Genomic DNA, 17,293 nt, shown 5'->3' with positions numbered 1-17,293 from the left:
CTCTCCTTTTCTCAGCTGCAGGAATTCAACAGAACTGCTCATCTTTTTCAAAAACAGTGTGAGAACAAATCTAAAAATTCTCACACAGAATGCCAAATATAAAGTATTTATTATGCCCTAAATATCTTCCTTAGGTGTTTCTAAGAGATTCATTAAGTAGGTGCTAGAACAAATTTATTCCTTATAAATTTTCAGGAGAAGCTCCAGCTGGGACAAAGGCAGAAAAGGCAGCAGTACAAGCTCTGAGTAAAAAGCCCAAAGGTACTGACCCTGAGACACCAACACTACCCAGGAAGTCCTGGGAGTCAACGCTTGTGTTTGCATTCTCATCTTTTAAGCCAGTCCTCACAAGGGGAATTCCAAAATGATAAGGAAATAAAAGATTAGGTAAAATTCAAAATACTGCTATTCTAGTTACAACTGATAAAATTTTTACTGCTTCTTAAAGTCAAATCAAACAGAGCAACATAAACCTATTTGTTGAAAATTAATCCCAAAATAGTTTAAAAAACAACCAGATAGAGATCAAGCTATCAAGTTTTATTCTCTTACATTGTAGAGACAAGACAAATGTTCACATCTTGTGTACTGTTGAACTCTTTCACAATCCTGAGTCTTTCCTCTGGTTTCGTGCTTCCATCTAGTCTCCGGTAATCAAGCCCAGAAGCCACGCAATACTGCTGTAGCACGTCCAGCAGCTGGAGGAAGCAGGGGAAGCAGGGTTCAGTCACAGGCTCTGTCAATCACTGAGGCTGGTGAACACTGACCACTGGACTCACAATTTCTTTCTTCTGATTAATGAGCAATAGATTTGGAGGACAGTTCCTGGGTATAACTCTGTGCGAGAGTGATTTCCTCATATATGCCAGGCCCAGCCAGACTCTATTTCCATCACCAAAAAAAGAAATACTTTTCTCACTTTTAACCCATATATTTCTTTCCATTATTCTGAAAGAGGCAATCTCTTTTAAAAATAGTTTTTATTAAAAAAATAACTGAAACCAAATAAAAAGAAAAACATTGGTAAAATAATTTATGTAAACATTTTTTATGTCATTTTCTAAACTTTAAAATATTCTAAATATCTCAAAAAATGTCAGCAGAAAATATAACCTTATCTTTGAGTTTGATAAGAAGGTGGCACCCCTACCTAATTTCCACACATAACTGAGTGTTCTGGGAAGGCCTAAGTTGCTTCCCTCACCACAATTTGCTATGTTGATGAGGAGAATGTGACAGTAATCTGCTACTTCCTTAGGGCTAACGCTAGAGATGCAGGATGATCAAGCAAGAACATTCTGGATGGGACTCACCTTAGTGGAAAAGGAGAAGAGAAGAATCTTATCTCTGTGTTTCCTAAAATGATTTAAAAGCTGCTGGAGAACCTGGGAAGAAACACAGGGCATCAGTGGACCAGTGCTAATATACACTTTACACATACAGACAGCACTGGAGAGTTCCTGAAAAAGTATTCTACACAACACTAACCTCAGTCATCTCTGCTAACTTCCTTTACATATTCCAAGTTAACAAATATATTTATCACATCAAATGCTTCCCATCATCCTGTTGTTAGTGCGGCGGTAAAGTTCCCAAAGCCTATTTCGTCTCATAAGGTTTTAATAAAAAGAAGCATTTTAACTGGGCGGTGGTGGCACTCACCTATAATCCCAGCACTCGGGAGGCAGAGGCAGGTGGACCTCTGTGAGTTCAAGGCCAGCCTGGTCTACAGAGCTAGTCTAGGACAGGTTCCAAAGCTACAGAGAAACCCTGTCTCAAAAAAACAAAAAACAAAACAAAACAAAAACAAAACAAAACAAAAAAAGAAACATTATAGATGATGGATTAATTTAATTTCTAGAATACATTTTTATACCTACAATATGTTAAGAAACTGAATTAGCAAAGCATATCTTTTTAGCAAATAAATGACTTTCTAGACAGACAAATTGCAAGGCTCTCAGTTGCATCTAGGTAGGTTCTGAAAGACCTGATGTTTATTCTCTTAGATACACACCTCTTCTCACTTTCTCCCCTTTGTTTATTTACCATAAACCCTGACTTCCAGATTGGACTTTGACCTCAAAGTGCTAATAATCTACCCTCAAACTCAGGTCTTTGGAGAGGAAGCAATAGTTCAAAGACTGTACACAGCAGAATCTGCTGTTTTTAAGCAGACATTCCCATACTGGGGAAGACAACACCATGGAAAGGCAATCCACAGATGGGAAAGGAATTTTCTGTACCAAGTTTTACTGGACTATGAAAAAAATCAAGGTTATTTATTTGATGATAAGCATCTAAAGAAAAAAATACACTCAACATAACAACCTTTTAATAGTTCATCTAGTAAGGACTTTGTTCTAAATTTGAGTCTTACCCTCAATCCTTGAAAAACATGCTACAGAGGCTGCCTTTTAAAATATACTCAGATGGTGAGTTCAATGTCACAGCCTGGAGAAATATTATTTTAATATCTGACAACATATAAAGTTTTATTTGCATTTAGTTTTATTTTTAAATGACATAACTGACTTTACGAAGGACATGCATTTTAATTTTATATAAGAATAATACTTTTAATTAACACATGTTACTCACTTTTTTAGGTTTTCAGAATTGAGTATAAGTGTAGAAAGCTCCCACATACCATCCCTAATCTCTTTTGCAATACTGGGGATTAATCCATGGTCTATATAAAGCTAATATTATTAAAGTATTAACATCAAGGCCGGGAGGTGGTGGCACATGCCTTTAATCCCAGCACTGGGGAGGCAGAGCCAGGCAGATCTCTGTGAGTTTGAGGCCAGCCTAGTCTACAGAGTGAGTTCCAGGACAGGCTCAAAGCTACACAGAGAAACCCTGTCTCGAAAAACAAAAACAAAAACAAAACAACAAAAAAATTAACATCATCATTATTACTATTCATGAGGTATCTGGGCAACTGATTAAGAATACTGACCGATTATTGCTAACTGAAGTCCAGCTTGCATTAGCGTTCTCCCATTTGTTTACAGATCTGAATTATGATGAATGTTATATCATATCAGGACATGGTTTCACATTACAACACCATATAAAATACTGTTAATATTTAAAAGTCCCTGTTGTTTTACCTACATATCTTTCTTCCCCCAGAACCCCTGATCCTTCTGCTGTCTCTGGAGTTTTTCTTTTTCCAGAAAAAAGGTCACACAGATGGAGTCACACAACATGTAGTTTTTTTCCAGACTAGCTTTAATTTAGCAATGTACATTTAAGAGTTCTCCAATTGTTCAATTCTCTCTCTCTCTCTCTCTCTGTTTTTGTTTGTTTGTTTGTTTTGTTTTTTGAGAGAAGGTCTCACTGTGTAGCCCTGGCTAGCCTGGAATTTGCTATGCAGACAATGCTGTCCTTGAACTTAACAAGATCCACCTGCCTCTGCTTTTGCATCCACAGTGAAGGGATTAAAAGCATGCACCACCTTGTCTCACTCAATTTTTATTGTTAAAAACTATGCCATTTTATGGCTGCACCACAGTTTAATCCAAGTGCCTTTTGAAATCATCTTGATTGCTTCCAAGCTTTGAAAATTATGAATAAATTTAGGTGGGATTCTTGTGTCATATAAGTTTAAACTTAGTAAAATTCACTAAATCTAACTTTTGGATAAATAACCAGGAATGTGACTAATGGATAATATGGTAAGAATATTTCATTTTCCTATTTTCAATATCAAATACATTTTAAATGCTATGCATTTAACATTACCGAAAGCTTTGCCATCAGTCACCAAACTATTCTCCAGAGTGACCAACTCATTCTGCAGTTTCACCTATGATGGAAGAGGGTCACAGCAGCATCTGGTGCTGCCAGTAGTCTGGACTTTGCTACCTTAATAGCTGTGCAATGGTACCCCTCATTTTATTTTTGCAGTTATACAATGTTGGGCAGCATCTTCCCTTGTGCTTCCTTGCCATCTGCCCTTCTTTTTATAGTAAGGTTCAGATCTTTTGCCTATTTTAAAGCTAGATTACCTATTTTCTACTACTGAGTTTTAAGAGTTCTCTGTATATTTTGGATACCAATCCTTCACTGTTTTGCAAAGATATTCTGGGTCTGTGGCTTGTCTTTTCCTTCCCTCAGAAGATGCTATTGTATTAAACCAGAAATATTCTACTCATGTCATTGGACATAGTTTCAGATCTGTTGAAATTTGGGGTATTTAAAAGTAAAAGCAGAAATAAGTAATAAGAAGAGAATTTTTTTCCCCTTGACTGCAGGTCTTCATTTAAAGAAAAAAAAAAAAAAAAAAACCTCACTAAATGAATAACCATAAATTAAGGGCTTTTACTAAAAATTCAAAAATGACAATACCATCAATATATGTTGAGGCTTAAATAATAAAGATCTTTACATGGCCTACAAAGAATAGGACAATCTACCTATGAATCTGAGAGTATTCACAGCAAAGAAATTTTTGGATGTAAGTTTCTCAAATTAGTCAGACTGGCCTAGAGAGATGAACATAGTGCCCTTATGTACCATAGCACTAAGCCAGGCTTCCTAGTCATTCCTTTAGTAAGTGGATCTGTGATATTTCTCCAAGGGGTAAAAAAAGAATTCACATATCTGAGTTCACAAACAATATACAACTCAATGACCTGAAGTTTTTTACCTCATAGGCAATAATTCTATAAGCCTATAGGGTATATATCACCAAACCAATATGTCACAGGTAATGCTGCCAATTACATGATGAGAAACAAATAGTCCTACATTACATATCTCCAGCTTATTACTGTCAAGATCTGTTTGACTAGCAATCAATCAGAAGTTGCAAATCATACAAACTGATCTCCATACAAACCAAGATGCCTACCTACCCAGCTTCTGATAATCAAAATCAAAATGAAATCTAATCATTATATTAATTACACACTATAATTTCTAAAAATAAAACTCCAATGAATATGGCTGATATCTTAACATAAATAAAATGGATAAAAAATAGATCATTATATTTTAACTATTTGTTGGAATAAATCATGATATTCTCATGAATACAGACTTATTTGTTTGTTTATTTGTTTGTTTGTTTGTTTATTTATTTGAGCTGAGAATCGAACCCAGCGCCTTGAGCTTGCTGGGCAAGCACTCTACCACTGAGCTAAATCCCCACCCCCAGACTAATTTATTTTTAATGCAATCCTCTTTACTACTTCTATGGACTAATTTATTTTTAATGCAATCCTCTTTACTACTTCTATGTCTACCTATTTTGTTTCACAAAATTTCTAGGTTCTAAGCAACTAAACCATACTGAGCTTATCTAGATTAATGGCTAAAAGCATTTCTAGCTAAAAAACTAATTGACTACTTTGAATTATTTCCTTTTTATTCCCTTTAACAAAAGAAATAAATATCTTACCATCTTCTTAATTGTAGTTAAGGCTGGGAATTGTTCTATAAAAATCTGTGAACCCATAAATGAGGACTCTTGATAGCTATTGATGGGTCAAGCAAACTTGTCTTCTTGCAGGAGGCCAGAGGCTGTCAGCAGTTCATACTACCACAAAAAGTAATGTCCAGAGGCCTAGGTCAGGGCTACAGAACCTGGGCTTACTTTCCATACCCCTCGTTTAGTAATGCAGTACCAAGAATAACATGGCCATAGGTCAGTTTCCCTGAGCAGAACAAATGTTCCCTTGCAATTTTACTATCCAGGTCAGCAAACAAAAACTGGAGGTAGAAAATCCAGTCTAGATATAGAGGCCTTGTCTCTGCACATATGTGTTAACAGCATGTATTTTAAGTGCTCTTAAGTCCAATAGATTGGTAAGGAAAAGTCTAAAGTATATTTGATGTAACTGCTACTAAGAACCCATTGTGTGCACTGATCTATAGCAGGGCTCATAATCTCCATCACTTCTCATTGTTGGGGTGCCTGTCCTGATTAGCTGGTGTCCTTGCTGTACCACTATACAAATCAAATCTTTTGTGCAGCATCCCCGGTTGAATGAAAACTAAAGGAAAAGCACATACCTTCATTTTCCCACTATATTTAGGGTCAGAAAGTGTTTCAAAGGCTGCATCTTTGCTTTTCTGCACAAAACCTGGGAATCTGGAAAATACCTGATCACATATCTTCTTGGTAAATGTTTCCTTGAGAGAAGGAAGAAGAAATTTCAATACATATGTAAACCTGCAAAAAATAAAGCTTTATAACAAAATCTATTTATGAGAAAAAAATAGAATCTTCCTTCTATAAGTTCCATTAATAATTCACAAAATCCAAAAGCTATATGTTAAATATGTATGGTTTTGATGAATCCTTGACACTATGGATATGGATACTATATCGTTAGTTTTTCAAGATTTCCAAAACAAGGAAACAAACATTCCCTATCAAAGACTACTGTACCAAATTCTTAATAGATTTCAAATCAGTTTAAATAGCACCAGCTACAGCACAAGAAAATATCGTTACATGACAGTGAGACCTCTTTACTGATCTTGTCTCTAGAGTAAGATAGAACTGCAGTGTCAAAGAAAATGCTCTTATTTAAGCCCCACCTTACAGAGGACTGATTTTCTGACAGTTTGGGAAACAGTCTATATATTTAATATACAGATTATTATATATATACTTACTCAGCATATAAGATAGATATAATTAAACATAATAATAGCAGTTATTTTGATGCAACTGATTGCATGGAATTCATTTATCAACTATCTAAGTAATCTTATTGGGTTTTTTGGTTGTTTGAGATAAGGTTTCTCTGTGCAACCCCGGCTGTCCTGGAATGTGCTTTGTAGACCAGGCTGGCATTGAACTCAGAGATCTGCCTGCCTCTGCCTCCCAAGTGCTGGGATTAAAGGCGTGAGCCACCACTGCCCAGCTAACTATCTAAGTAATTATACCAAAGCAAACACACAAACACTATTAGACACATAAAACAACTATCACTTTAAGCTCAAGCTTTTTCATCCTGATTAATAACTTAAGTGCACATGTTCCTTGATATATAAATTTTACTTTAAAAATGAAAATAGAGCTCAGTACCTTGCACATGCTAATAAGCAGGTTCTGTTTTTGCTAAGTATTTTGCTAAGATAATGTGAAGTAGAAAGAAGTGTGAAATGGAAAGAAGCTGTGTCTGCAGAAACTGATTGACTGACTAGAGCTGCAATACTATATGGATAGGCTGCAAATGTTACAGCTCAGAAGTTAATGATCTTATCTTGGGCAGACTGTTAGTCCCACCCTCTAATAGCCATTTCTTGCCTGAACCATGACCCTAATTAGTCTTATCAATAAAAACCAGGAGTCAAATATCAGGGTGATAACATGAAAGATCAGAGAAGCAGAGGAGCAGCCACCAGTAACTTCTAATCTTAGAAGTCACTTAGATCGAATCACTAGACCTAAAAGCTTGAGATCCTGTCTCCACCCCACCTTATCGCTTCCTCTCTCCACCTCCTGAGTGCTGAGATTACAGGTTTGAGACACTACCGCCTGGCCTCTATGGTTAACCAGTGTCTAGCTTGGTTCTCTAGTCTTCAGGCAAGCTTTGTCAGAACACAAACAAAATATCACACATCTGTGTCAGAACTAACATTCTGTGACTAATAGATAATAATTTGGAATCCTAGTTTCTACCAATCCCAAAACTAAGAATATCATCAGATAGCATCCTGGGCCTATAAAAAGAAGCTTCCCTCATCGTGTTGTAGCCATCTCTCTGATGTACCCACCAATATATTTTAAAACTTGCCTAGATTTCTGAGTTTCTTTCTTCAGTAAACTATAAAACTTCATAAAACCACTTCCATGCTAAAAAATGGAATGTGGGATCATCTAAATCTCTCTTCCCAGGCTCTGGTCACTGAAATGGCTCCAGAATAAATTATCTCTTACTCCGTTTAAGATGAGAGTTATGTTTTGTGTGTGTGTGTGTGTGTGTGTGTGTGTGTGTGTGTCAACAACACTATACAGTATTGGTTTTATAGCAATAGCATCACGGAGAAATGTAAAGTCAACACCAACCTGATGCCTGGAGGTGCTGGCAGTCTGCAGCAGTGCAACATGGTTAGCTACTTTCTGCAGTACAGTTAGGTAACTAAGACACAAAGTTCTCACTTGTTCACCCTTTGCATTAGTCTGTAACAGAAAGGACAAAAAAACACAAATAAGAAAAGCATTAATAATGTGGCTATATAACTAATTATAAAACACAACACTAATACTTATTGTCTAATTATCTAAGACAGTGAAGGCCAACTACTTGGAAGAATTTCCTTGAACCATGGACCTAGAATCACTTTTCATGAAACATAATGTAGTAGTGTTTATTTAATAAAAAGGGAGTCTCCATTCTGAAATGGAACAGTGACAGAATGCCATTAAGAGGGCCCTAGTAGCAACACTATGATGTAGTCACAGTGTTCTAAAGAAAACTTTACTCTCTACTTATTACTGAAGATACTCTAAGGAGACACTTGTCTCTCAACCTAACTATCAGATGACTGAAACAACAGAACCCAGGAAAACAGGAGTTCCCCAGGAATCTCAGACTGGGAGGAGGAAAAGGAACCAGCCAGAGAGGGAACTTGACTTGCAGGAAGATTTCACACAGTTCTAACAACTTGTAAAACCACCCTACAGACCAAAGTCCAGACACTGATCGGTCAGTGGTGGGCGGGACAGCATCTTGACTGTCACAGCTTGGCCCTCAATTTAAATGTTGATCTCACTTCTGAAATAGGAAGATGGATGTTGTAGAATATCATTTTAAAATGTGTTACATTTGTTTGTGACGTGGAACATTTGTTTAATGATTCAAAAATGTGTTGCATTCTTTTATGTTGCATTTGTTTAACTCTGTGAAGCTGTGTTACTATGCCTGTCTAAAATACCTGAAAGTCTAATAAAGAGCTGAACAATAGCAAGGCAGAAGAAAGGACAGGTGGGGCTGGCAGGCAGAAAGAATAAACAGGAGAAACTGGGAGGAAAAGAAAGAGCAAGAGAACAAGGAGAGAAGGATGCTATGGGCCAGCCACACAGCCAGCCATGGAGTAAGAGTGAAAATAAGATACACAGAAATAAGAAAAGGAAAAAGCCCAGAGGCAAGGTAGACCAGTTGATTTAAGAAAAGCTGGCAAGAAACAAGCTAAGCTAAGGCTGGGCATTTATAACTAATAAGCCTCTGTGTGATTTATTTGGGAGCTGGGTGGCAGGCCCCCCCAAAAAGTAAAAAACAATCAACAAAATATAGACTTGAGGAACTTGCTGGGTCTTTGTCCCTCTTCCCGAAGTAGCTGTGCTTAATAAATCTCCTTTTTCTGCTTTCCACTTTTAATTTGGCTCTTTTTATTGGATTACTGATGAGTGTCCAGATCTGACTTGGGAAACAAGGTATGACCCCCAAATCTGATAACAAAACTAGAAAGTTTTCTAGATACATGGAGTATTACAAAATTGGAAATGACTGAAAACAGAAAAACCAATTGATAGAATAAAAAGCAATCTAGAGAAATATGTGGGTCCCCATAATCATTACAGAAGAAGAAATAAGGAAAAAAAAATAACCAGCAGTATTGCCATATTCCTTTAATCCCAGCACTCAGTGGATCTCTAAGTTCAAGGCCAGCCTTGTCTACAGAGTGAGTTCCAGGACAGCCTGAGAAATCCTGTCTCAGAAAACCAAATAAATAAAGAGCAGATTTAAACAAAACAAAACAAAACAAAACATGTAACTTTTTGCCTCTAAGAAAACATGTTGTTTTACTAACACAAGTCTCTATTAAATAGACTCTGTGGCAAGGAGTTGTGTTTCATCAGCAAAGCAGTGATTCATTCTTACTGGCAGTGGATGAAAAATTTGTGAAAATGGAATTTTAAGACAAAAGTAGGCTATTTCCGAATAGGAAGTGAGCAGATACCAAACTGAAGCTTAATTTCTAAATTAGGTCTTACTGCTATTTGAATTTTGTATTTTATAATGCAGTGATTTGATACTGTAAAAAATTTCTGATTAACTTCTGATTATGGATGTGTATGTGTGTGATGCAGACATGCATGTGTTATGGCATGCATGTGGAGACCAGAGGATAACTTTTAAAAGCCAGTTCCTGCCTTCTACCTTGTTTTGAAGCAGAGTCTCTTATTGGCCCACAAGCTCCCAGGGATTTTCCTGTCTGCAACCCCATCTTGCCAAGAGTGCTGGAATTACAGATCCTGCTATTGCATGCTGTCTGCGTGGGTTCTGGGAATTAGCATTCTGCTCGTCAGGCTTGTGTCACAAGTACTTAGACTCTCCAAGCCATCTCCCTGGTCCCTTGATAACATTTTAAAAACATAGCTTCTAAAAGTTAAAGAACTGATGAAAAGTGGTTTTATTGACACAAGAACAAAACAGTGAAGATAAATGGAAATGTTTGCCTTGTAACAGCAATTTCTCCTTTTCTGGCCACTGCCACAGGTACAAGGCTGAGAGGACTGAAGGATCAAAGCCACATCTTCTGTTTCTAACACTGTTTGATAGACAGCTTTCTGGAATTCTGTCAAAGAACAATACACTATCTGTAGACAGATGAGATGACAGTTATTAGGATTTCTATAGCAATGAGAATAATCATCACAATGCCCACTAGATTTCATGAGGTTAACATCACAATCACCTATACTATCTACCTGTACTTATGTCTTTATGACAATTACTCCCCTATCCTCTTTCATTCTTGCTCCTCACCTCATTTTATATTGTACAGACTATCATCTCACTTTTAAATAATCCTTTAATTTGTTCTTGTTTTTACTTAAAAGAAAAAATAACAAATAATGTGACTTCCTTACATATTTCTCAGTATATCATGGGTCTTCTTAGAAGTATATCAGTCTATCATGCAAACAAATAATGATAATGTAAAACAAAAGACTTTAGAACAATAGTATAAGTAACAAATGCTACTTAAATATTTGAAAAACTGCAAAAACCTTAGAAATTTCATGCTACTTTAGTTACTTGTATTTAGGCTCTTGATCTAAATTCCTAAAATTAGTAAAGATAAGAATTAAATAAATATATGCAAAAGCAAACGTAAGTTGCTATTATATGTCCATATTCGAGGACAGAACAAAACACTGTAACAAAACAATACAACCAACTTATAACGAACACAATTTCCCTCCTGCCTCTGGCAGCATTCGAAACTAATAAAATTCTTCTAGCTATATATGAAACCACTGTCATAAAATCAAATTATCCATAACAAGCCATAAAGAGTATGAATTAAAAGGAACAGCCACCTATTTTTAAGTATTTATATAACTACAATGAGACAGTATTACAAAAAAATACACATCGAGCAAATACAGGAATGTCTTTAAAACAATGCTAGAATTTTAAAAATATGTGTACAGAATATAATCACTCCTTGATGCTCAGTCTTGAATATAAAAGTACCTAAGAACAGCAGGAGGACACAGAAGATGGCACTCAGTGATTACACTATAAAGGGTATTTTATATTAGTATTCAACACTAACAGTGTTTCTTATGTGTCATGCATATCAGAGCAACCATTCGAAGTCTGCCTATCCTCACTGGTTCCTTAACAAACACTGGTCTTAGACCCTGAGGAAGCTGTTCAAATGAGAAGCCAGAGCCCAAGTTCTAAATCTCTAGGCACAGTTCTCTCTTGATGTATTTTGTTTGTATTATTCCTATTAAATAGATCACAAACACACACACACACACACACACACACACACACACACACACACACACACGTCCATACACAACATTTTAGAAAGCAGAGGTTCACAAAGTACTCTAACACAATAACCTTTCCATCTGAGCTGCAATGCTTACAATCATCACCTCTAGTTAAGACAGCATGACTTAGATTTAGCTTGTAACAATTTACAGAATCTTTATTCTACTGCTGGAGCTAAGAATCACAAAGTTAGACAGTGAAAAATCTAAAAATCCTAGACAACTCCAATTTTCTTAAATAGTAACAATGTTATTTTCTTACAAGCTGAAAATTAGGTCAGTAGCATAACTACAAACAGCATTCTACATAAAATCAACTTAGAAAAAAAGAGCTAAACCACTGTAGTACTATAACTAGAAATAAGATGCCACAGAGCACACTGAACCACGTGTGAAGGAAAAACTCATTACAAAGGGAAGCTGTCCTTACTTCCTTAAGGAAGAACTGAATCAAAAGCCTTGATAAGACATGAGAATTTGGTCTGGATTTTTGTTTTTGTTTTTTGGCTTTTGTTTTTTTTTTTTGAGAAAGGGTTTCATTGTGTAGATCCCACTGGCCTAGAACTCACTATGTAGACCAGGCTGGTCTGAACTCAGAGATTCACCTGCCTGTGTGCTGGGATTAAAGGAGTGCTCCACTACACCTGACTTATATTAGATACACATGGCCATGGCTTGGATCCCAAAGGCCCCCTACAGGCCCAGCTCACTGCCCTTTGGCACGTGGAGCCTTTAAGGAGGAACTTAGGTCACTGAGACTGTGTCTGAAGTGAGTATTGGGTTCCTGGCCCCTTCCTGTCTTTTTCCTTCTCACCACTGTGAGGTAAGAGCTTGTCTCACCATGTTCTCCCATAGGCCACAGGTCCAAAGAACCATGGACTGAAACCAAAATAGATCTTTCCTAGGTTCCAGTGACTTATCTCCAGAATATATCATGGCAATAGAAAGCTAATTAACACATGTACTAATTGCAGGCCTATAAGCTGGCAGATCAATAAAATTAGGCAAGAAATAAAACTGAGTTCAACTGATGTTTTCTGAAATCCCACATGTTACAAACTTTTCCACAAGAGGAATCCTAAAAAGAAATGCTTTTCAAGGAAAAAAAAAACCTGATGAAGAATTAATAATACAAGCAAACGCAGTTCTCACCCGGTCTTCTTTCTTAGGCAGCTGACCCTTGATAAGGGTCTTGGTGCGTCTGAGAAAACAGCCAGACATCTTTTTTGCAAGTCTGTGCATAGCTTTTCGGCCAGTAGCAAGCTCTCTTTTTGTTGCTGTGTGTCTCTGACCGTGTTCCACTGGGTCAGAAAATTGCTTCTTGAAGTGGGTCCAGCTACCTAAAAGTCCTGGCACAGCCCTTTAGAAAGGCAGTAAGAAAAATGTAACAAAGTTACTAAATTATTTAAAAAGAAAAGCATTCAATTCTCTTGCTTGTAAAGAATATATTCAGTGGCTTACTTATGAATGACAACAAAAACAAGAGCCAGGAAAACAGTACTCCTTCCTTTATAACCATTTACACCTGAAGGTGACAGGGCTGGTAATTCAGCGTTTATTTACTATGGGGACCACCAGGAACATGCTAAGACTTTCAGAGGACTTTCTACACTGAAACATGCTTGGGACTGAATATTTTGGTAAACAGTTAAATAACCAGTTTTCGGTGGGGAGGGGCTGTGGTTTAAAGGACTAGCAATCAAAAACCAAGGCAGCATTTAGCTAAATCCAGTAAATGTCTAAGCATTTCACCTACCAGTCCGTAAGGCACCACAGCTCCTTCATGTTGTTCTGAAGGATGGTGCCGGTGAGGCCAACGCGGACCTGGCACTTCAGAGCCTTCATGGCTTCTGTCACTCGTGCTTTTGGATTCTTGATTCTATGAGCTTCATCTACAATAACAGCTGACCATTCCAAACTACAAGAAAAAAGGGAAGAGTGGGGAACAGAAAATGTCTTTACCTTAGTCTAAAGAAGTTAGACATTTTTTTTTCTCCCTAACACCTTCATCCTTTGATGATTCTACTGGTTCTCATCTGGCTAAGTGACCCTAGATCACAGAACACTACTGGTAAATATAGAAAAAAATGAGAAATGAGAAAAGACATGATTTTGTAAACCCTAATAAATGCATATGATACTATAACAGGTTTAAAGATCATGTTTGATAATGCTGGAATGAAAGCTATTTAAATATCATTAAATGACAATTCCTCCTTTAAGTAACAAATCAGAAACAGACACATAAAAGAAACAAACTTTATGTTAAATTTGAAAAGCATTGATATAGACATCAGCATTTTTTTTGAAACTGGTAATGAATACTGGTTACTAGAAAGGTTAATGCTGTGACCCCAGTAGAGATGAGCAGTTGCAATGGTCAATCTATTAAAAAGAACAAGTGCTGTGTATCATTGAGAGATTAGTGGGGAAACACAGCAGAAATGCTGAAGAGCCAAAACTAGGATTAATGTCCAGAAATAAGTCTAATTAGAATATTGGAGCCTGGTGGTGGTGGCCCACACCTTTAATCCCAGCACTGGGGAGATAGGGCCAGGCGGATCTCTGTGAGTTTGAGGCCAGCCTGGTCTACAGAGTGTGATCCAGGACTGGCACCAAAACTATAGAGAAACCCTGTCTCAAAAACCAAAAAGAAAAGAATATTGAAGCATCAAGAATAATGATTATGCCAGGCAGTGGTGTTACACGCCTTTAATCCCAGCACTCAGGAGGCAGGCAGATCTCTGAGTTCAAGGCCAGCCTGGTCTACAGAATGAGTTCCAGGACAGCCAGAGCTACACAAAGAAACCCTGCCTCAGAAAACAAAACAAAACACAAAAGCCAACAACAACCAAAAAAACTCAATTACAATTGGTTGTAAATATTTAATAAACATCTAGAAGTTAAAGAGAAAAAAATCAGACACCATATACAAAAATAACTTAAGATAGATTATAAGTCAAAATGAGAAAAAATATTAAAATTTATGAAACAGAACCATCTTCCTGATTCTAAGTCAGATGAAAACTTCTCAGAAGTTTTTGTGATAAATTAGATGCTGTCAAAGTTTTTTGCCCTTCTGAAGACATCATTAGGAAAATGAAAGACATAGACTAAGAGAAAACATCTGCAAACTATAATTAGATAAAATACCTGAACCTGGACTATATGCTACAACAACATCAAAAGATGAGCAAATAACTTGAACTATCTGAAAATGCACAAATTGCAAATAAGCATGTCAACAACTCAGAAAACAAAAAAGGAGGATAAACTGCCATCATTGTGGACTTACTCATTAGTTTAACTTCTCACTCCAATACAATCAGGCATTCATTGACCTTGACTTAAGTTAAAATTGTATCTAATTCCTAATAAAGGAGACTTTGCTTTATAGAAGAGAAACTAGAAAAATACATTATGCTATAAGACCCAACAAGATAAATGGATTCAAGTAAGGATAAAGTTTACATACCAAAACATACATAAATGGACATAAGAATCAAAATACTTCAATGGTAGTAAAATGTCACTTCATAGATTTGCTATCGTAAAGAAAAAAACCTTACTTGTGAAGGTACTGTTCTATGGATGCTTCCCTTCTTGTCCTATAGACAAACTTAGTGTCATTAACAATGAACAGCATGCATGCCCCAAAGTGACAAACATGAAGTCCACAGCTATACTCATAAAGCATCCTTGCCAACAATGTTAACCTGCATCTAACGAAGCTTTAGGCCACGCTCAACATACTGAGATACAAATGATAAAGGGGATCATTCTGTATTAGGTAAGTATGAAAGACTTAATAAGAAAAGCCATCACTCAAACCTTTACTGAATTTTGCTTTACAGAAACTATTGATAATATCTTAAGGACATTTGTTTCCCCCTCATCTTTTAATATTTTATTACTTTCTTTTGTGAATGTATGTATGTATGCATGTATGTATGTATGTACCTATATATGTACACATGCATATGAAAGACAGACAGGTCAAACTCAGGTATTATTCCTTAGATGCTATCCACCTAGTTTTTTGAGACAGGATCTCTCACTGGTCTGGAGCTGGCCAATTAGGCTAGGCTAGCTTGCCAGTGAGCTCCAGGGATCTACCTATCTCCACAACTACAAGTGTGTGCCACCATGGCCAATGGGTTCTAGGAAATGAAACTCAGGTCCTCACGCTTCATAGCAAACACTTTACCAAGTTACCTACCCATATGACAAGGGTAATGAGGTATAAAATGTTGTGGAATATTATTTTAACTCTGTAAAGTTCTGTTACATTTGTTTATGCTATGGAACATTTGTTTAATGATGCAAAGATGTGTTGCATTCTTTTATGTTGCACTTGTTTAACTATATAAAGCTGTGTTACTCTGCCTGCCTAAAACACCTGATTGGTCTAATAAAGAGCTGAACAGCCAACAGCAAGGCAGGAGAGGGATAGTCAGGGCTGCCAGGCAGAGAGAATAAACACAAGAAGAATAGAGAAAATGGAAGAATGAGAAAGGGATGGGAGGAGGATGCCAGGGGACAGCCATTCAGCCACGTAGCCAGCCACAGAGTAAGAAGGAAAGAGAGGTATATAGAATAGAGAAAGGTAAAATACCAGAGGCAAAAGGCAGACAAGGTAATTTAATTTAAGAAAAGCTGGCTAGAAACAAGCCAAGCTAAGGCCAGGCATTCAGAAGTAAGACTGAGTCTCCATGTCTTTATTTGGGAGCTGAGTGGTGGCCCCTAAAAAAGTAAAAACAAACAACAAATAAAAAAACCAAAAAACCAACATTAAAGAACACAAACTTAGAACATTAAAATATTTAGTACTCAAGCTGTCATGCTATGTGAAACTTGCTGAAGTGATTCACTAATATACTTAGACAAAATGTGTATGCATGTGTGTGCAATGCACGGATACACACATGTTTACATATACACAAGAGTGCACACATATGCATACATAGCTATGCACAAAAGATCTGTTGGCTATAACAGATAGACACTCATACACATTTGTTCAACTTTCTTACAGATTTCTTAAGGAAAACGTACAAAAAGATAGAACCTCTCCAGAACACAGACAGGAAGAAATGGAAAGATGGATAAGATGACTTACAGAAGCAGAGAAAAGCAGTCAGCAAAGTAAGCCAAGGAGCACTCTAATACATATGAGCAGCTCTTAAAGGAACAAGAAACTGGAGGTACTGGATGACTCAGGAAACTGGAGTCACATAAATACCCAAGTTTGTTCAAGAAATGTTTGAACCTCATAAATAACAACTCCCACTCTACAATATAAACATGAAAGTTATTTTCATGTAAGAATATAAAAGGCAAAATACAGCAAAAATCTTAATTTCCTCTAAAAAATAGAAAGTTGACACAGAAAAATCATTAAAAATTGTAGCATAACTACACTGTTAGAGACGTGGATATAAAAGCCAGACATAGTGATACATGCCTGTAATCTCAGCACTCAACAAGTCGAGGCAGGGGAGTCAAGAATTCAAGGCCAGCCAGAGGTACACA

General features: G+C 36.8%; 1 protein-coding gene across 8 annotated transcripts in view; it reads right to left on the bottom strand.

Annotated features, from left to right (window-relative positions):
• Positions 1-17,293, bottom strand: part of Ercc6l2 (ERCC excision repair 6 like 2) — a 166,249-nt gene that overhangs the window by 131,382 nt on the left and 17,574 nt on the right. For 7 of the 8 annotated variants that reach the window (XR_004945064.1, XR_004945065.1, XM_036189131.1 and 4 more), the window contains exons 5-11: positions 13,518-13,679; positions 12,914-13,121; positions 10,427-10,567; positions 8,033-8,146; positions 6,025-6,144; positions 1,314-1,385; positions 553-698 (exon numbers count right to left, since the gene is read on the bottom strand). Coding sequence is in view for 6 of the 8 variants with exons in the window: in XM_036189131.1 (XP_036045024.1) it covers positions 553-698; positions 1,314-1,385; positions 6,025-6,144; positions 8,033-8,146; positions 10,427-10,567; positions 12,914-13,121; positions 13,518-13,679 (963 nt within the window). In the remaining 2 variants the exon portion in view is untranslated. The remainder of the gene's footprint in view (positions 1-552; positions 699-1,313; positions 1,386-6,024; positions 6,145-8,032; positions 8,147-10,426; positions 10,568-12,913; positions 13,122-13,517; positions 13,680-17,293) is intronic. The other variant, XM_036189130.1, reaches the window with a different exon arrangement.

The sequence above is a fragment of the Onychomys torridus genome, chromosome 5, assembly GCF_903995425.1.
Source record: "Onychomys torridus chromosome 5, mOncTor1.1, whole genome shotgun sequence".
Taxonomy (NCBI): domain Eukaryota; kingdom Metazoa; phylum Chordata; class Mammalia; order Rodentia; family Cricetidae; genus Onychomys; species Onychomys torridus.
The sequence above is the reverse complement of the archived record's forward strand: the minus strand, read 5'-3'. Positions and strand labels throughout refer to the sequence as shown.